The sequence below is a fragment of the Cyprinodon variegatus genome, unplaced genomic scaffold, assembly GCF_000732505.1.
Source record: "Cyprinodon variegatus isolate N-32 unplaced genomic scaffold, C_variegatus-1.0 Scaffold6, whole genome shotgun sequence".
NCBI classification, from domain to species: Eukaryota; Metazoa; Chordata; class Actinopteri; order Cyprinodontiformes; family Cyprinodontidae; genus Cyprinodon; species Cyprinodon variegatus.
Genome location: NW_015150459.1, coordinates 1,932,029 through 1,936,814, shown reverse-complemented (window position 1 = coordinate 1,936,814; position 4,786 = coordinate 1,932,029). Strand labels below are relative to the sequence as shown.

The 4,786-nt window shown below is 33.6% G+C and overlaps 1 protein-coding gene across 2 annotated transcripts in view; it reads right to left on the bottom strand.

The window, feature by feature from the left end:
- Positions 1 to 329: 329 nt before the first annotated feature.
- Positions 330 to 4,786, bottom strand: part of LOC107084636 (mucin-5AC-like) — an 8,438-nt gene continuing 3,981 nt past the window's right edge. For both annotated transcript variants that reach the window (XM_015374562.1, XM_015374569.1), the window contains exons 4-9: positions 3,341 to 3,387; positions 3,148 to 3,243; positions 2,859 to 3,015; positions 2,647 to 2,705; positions 2,358 to 2,459; positions 330 to 1,334 (exon numbers count right to left, since the gene is read on the bottom strand). In XM_015374562.1, the coding sequence (XP_015230048.1) occupies positions 1,086 to 1,334; positions 2,358 to 2,459; positions 2,647 to 2,705; positions 2,859 to 3,015; positions 3,148 to 3,243; positions 3,341 to 3,387 (710 nt within the window). In that variant the 3' untranslated portion in view covers positions 330 to 1,085. The remainder of the gene's footprint in view (positions 1,335 to 2,357; positions 2,460 to 2,646; positions 2,706 to 2,858; positions 3,016 to 3,147; positions 3,244 to 3,340; positions 3,388 to 4,786) is intronic.

Genomic DNA, 4,786 nt, shown 5'->3' with positions numbered 1-4,786 from the left:
TTTACCAGCGCAAAAGAAACACGGAGGAAAGTTTGTCTTTTTGTTTGCTTGCCTGAGGAAAAAAAAAAAAAAATGAGAAAACTAAAGGAGGTTACTTGGAACATTTTCTTTTGCCTGCGTAAAATTAGTCCATGGTGCATCTGTGGCCTTTGTGGATTTTAACTTTTTTGTGTCACCAAAGCTGGGCCACAACAGAGCATTATACCTCCCTGTAGTGGCAATCATTTACTAATAGATTAGTAAACATTTAGAAAATACGAAATATAATCAGCACAAAGCTCTCAAACATGTCAATAATATGGTCATAAAAATGTGAAGATTTAGACTTCTCACAGATAAAGATTAGATTTATTCAACTTAAAGCACAGTTTTTGCACTTCATATTGTATACAAAGCTATAATAAATGTACATTTCTGATTTCATTTAGAATTTACATATCACCCTTTGAAAATGAAATATTAACTTAGTAGACCCCACAGTACAGATGTTTAAGTCAGCATTCCAGAAAACTAAAATGCAAGTAGCTACATATTGAATTGCACACTTTAAGAAAGTTACATCTAAAAGAAAAAGAAAAAAATGCTGCAACCAGCCTTCACAACTTCCTGTAACAGCTTAACATTTGGAATTGTTTAAAGTGCAAATAAGGTTAAAGATTCATCATTTCAAAAAATTATTTTTATATGATAAATGATCTGTGCCGGAGCTGTTTTAGGCTCCGATTTCTCCCATTCACAGTTGATGTGAGGCAGTGCAAATGAATCAAGATCTTCTCTAAAATATTCATCATTTACTTACATTTTTGTTTAATATACACTTCATATTCATATAAATAATATTAAAACGTGAACGGATGTAAGGACTCAGTTGATGACTTTTTTTCTCTTGTTTAATGCTCTTTAATAAAATGTGATTTTAAAACCCTGTTGATCGTCTTTAAACAGAAATAATTGTGAAATGGAAAGGAGAGACCGAGCACAGCAATCAGCTGATGCTTTTCATAAGTTTGTACTTATATAATAACAGATTAACCCCCATCAAGATACATATACAGACACTGATGACTGCAGGTATGCTCCTTAACTCAGAGAAGCAGACTGAGAGCAAGCAGAGATAGCAAGGAAGTAATTAACTCTATGTGAAGATGGGGACCTCTAGTGGCGAAAGAAGGGACATTCAGCGTGCCGTTCAGCATCAGGCAGGAGGTTGTGGTGGCAGTGCAGCACTCCAGGTGACATGAGGTGGTTGAAGATCCCCTACAGGCAGTATGAACAGTGCAATTGCTGCACCCTGCTTCCCAAACAACATCGGAGCCAGAGTTCTTCTTTTTCAACTGAGGAAAGACAATTAAAAAGAAATTGAATTAAAACAAGGATATATTTGTTGTATATAAATATTTGTTTTATCAGATTTATTTGTAAATAATCTGTTAAGGTTGAAGTGCTGCATACTTTAAGTCTGGATACTCTGGCAATTTACAGTATGTAAGAATGCATTAATAACATTTATTTTCAACAAACAAAATAATAGTATATTAAACATATTACATAAATTGTAATCAGGCATAACATATTCAAATCAATTAGATGCAAGTTTCAAAATGGAATTTATACCCTTAGTCCTTTTTTTGTTTTATTAATTTTATATATGTGAAAACAGTGTAGACGACCCATACATACATCCACAGGCACATGCAACTATACACATACGATTACATAGTCTGTCCCTGCCCTCCTCTATAAATACGGTACTCAAAAGTATGTTTTTATACCTTTTTTCAAATATATTTAAGTTTAAGCATTATGCTTTATGTCTATAGTCTTTCAATTCCACAGGCACTCCACAGCTAGACACACACACATACTATATGCTGCATATCATTTTACTTACTATCATTTTACATATGAAAATGTCTTAAATGATCTTTTTCAGTTTAATTTTTTTATCTTGATTAATATTATCTTTGTAGTTTCATAGTTAACCATATTAAGAAATATCAAAGTATGAGAATATAAAATTAATACTTTTGTGTGATCTTTAAATCCTACTTTGTAAACTATTCTTATCGCTTTATTGTAATAGTGTAATATATAATATAATAATGTTTTACTTAAACGGCAGTGCAATTGAAGGCAGCACTTTCGTCAGTCATCACGTGACAATTTCTTAATAACTTCCTCCTTATCGGCAATCCAATTAAAGATGTATAACAGGTCTTATTTTATCAGCATATTTTATTGCTTAAGCATTGCAGCAACCATTAAAGTTAAAGTTTAATGCATTCACACAGTCAACTGAATGGCCAAAAAAACCCAGCTATCAAATAAAATAAAAAAAAAACCTTCATGCGTCATACCTCACAGTGTGGCTCCATGGAGGAACAGGTTTCAGGCATTCCATTTTTGAAAATTTGGTAACAATTTTCACCATTACACATACCCTTCTGACATTTGTTACCCTGAAAAAAAAAAAAAAAACAAAAACAAGAAAAAGAATGAAAATGCAAGAAAATTTAAGTCATGGAACCTTTTTTGAACTTCACCCCATAACACAGATAATAGCCTAACATATATAAATAATTAGGGACATAAAAAACAAAACAAAAAACGCTAAGGACATTTCCAAATGGAGGTCTTGGTCTTTACATTGTTTGCGGTTGTTGAGGTTGTTGTTGTCGGGGAGGCTGTTGTGGTGGTTGCAGGCACTGAAATCATGCAAGATAAGCATACACAATATAAGATGGTAACATCATATAATACATACAATATAACATGGTAACAGAACAGAAACAAAAATGCCTTACAATAAATACAAGTAAGATCATGTGAATTATGTGAATGCATCTTCTGTTTTTTACCTGTGGTTGTCATCATCATGGATGCAAAATTGCCACTAAGGCAGCCAGTGGAGTTACAGCAGTTCACAGCACAGGTGGTCTGAGTGGTGTTGCTGCAACTTTCAGCACAAGAAGCACTGCAGCTCACATTGTACCACATGTCCATTGATCTCAACAGCTGATCCAGTGAGAAATTATACAAATATGATTGTTTTTCATTATTTTTTCATTCTCTTTTTTTTAAATATTTTTTATTTATTATTTTTTTTTTTTTACAAAGAAGTATATAGAGCATCATTTGGTTCGTTACCTGACATGATTCTCCAGAAGCACAAGCAGAGGCATTCTGACTGTTGTACATGGAGTAGCAGTCGGAGTAGTTGCAGGAGAAGGAAGGGCAATATATCTGTGTTAGGATGCAACGAGGGGCACATGATTAGGATAAAAAAAAGGTACAAACAAAAACAGGTGACATTGTTATTTTTTTTAGAAGATTGACTTGCCATATCCATTGAAGAATTTGATGTGGAGTTTTTTGCAGTCATTCCGTCTAAAACAGAGAAATTATGTCATATTTGGGAAGACATTTGGAAACAATTGAAAAAGTAATATAGATGCAGATTCCTTATTTTCACGTACTATTAAAATTCCCCCCAAAATCACACAATTTTATCCTCTTTAACAAATCCTGAAGAGAATTGGCAGGAAATGTAATTTTTTTTTCTTCTAGTTTTTCCAGTTCCAGGAAGAAATACTTTCACCAGGGACCGGTGGCTGATAACCAACCAAGAGTTTGAAAAGCTTTTAGCTGTAGCAAACATTTGAGCTAATTCTGATTTATCTTTAAAAACTAAACTTTTAAACTTGTGGGGTCTATATGTCTTCCAATTAGTGGCTATTATGTATTTAATTTAAGAGCCAAGCTAAAGTCCCACCATGCATATGTGTTGACCAGTCACTAAAACTACTGCCATAGTTGCAGTTAGCATTACTAACCACACATATCAATTCTGAGTCTTGGGTAAAAGGCCACTAAATACTCCAGATTAACTAGACATTATCTTGATTTTTTTTCTTGACACTCTTTCCAGGCCATGTTTTGTCCACTGACATGCCCACACAATTGTTAGACAAAGGTTTGAAGTGGGTGTGGCCACTCACTGCAATGATACCTGCTTTAGGAGGTATCATTGAGACTGCAAAAGTGTAACAATGCATCCCTCTCATGAAAGCATAAACTTTATGCAAAAGAACAAGAAAACTTAAGATATTGATTATAATTTTGGGAAGACTCAGAGTCCAATATTTTTGTTTTCAACCTTTTCAGAGAAACGTTGTCATAGATTATAGTCAGTGTTGTAATGAATCTAGAATCAGTGCAGGAAACTTAATCCGAGTCTGTGTAGCTCATATTTTCTTCTGCCTAATACTAAAGTGGTTCTACTGCTAAGAAAAAAAAAAGCATTGAAAATTCCACCAAATATAATAAAAAGTTGATTAATGTCAAACTCTGTTTTAGCATCATCAGCAGCTAACAGTTAGTCACTCTGTTATATAGTTAGAATACCTTTTTATACTGTCCAAGAGGACATATAAAAAAATTAAAGGTTGTGAGGCTACTTAGTATATTATTTTTTTCATTAAATTCAACCACACTATCTGTTTGTATGCTGTTATTATTGCAACACTGAACAACAGCTGAGGACCATCTTTGCCTTACTTTTAAAAAATAATTTGGAACACCGATACAGACTGCCAAGCTTAACTCTCATACGATGTTTCATAATAAAACCTTAGACTGTTGCTCCAATGCTATGTTCTATGTGGTAAAATATTTAGGCCTTTTGGAATCTTATAAAGTGGGTTCACGGTGAGTTTCCTGCGCAAAGTCTTGCTCTATTTTGTAACAGCCTAGGCAAACAACTGACTGACAATCATATGACATACAG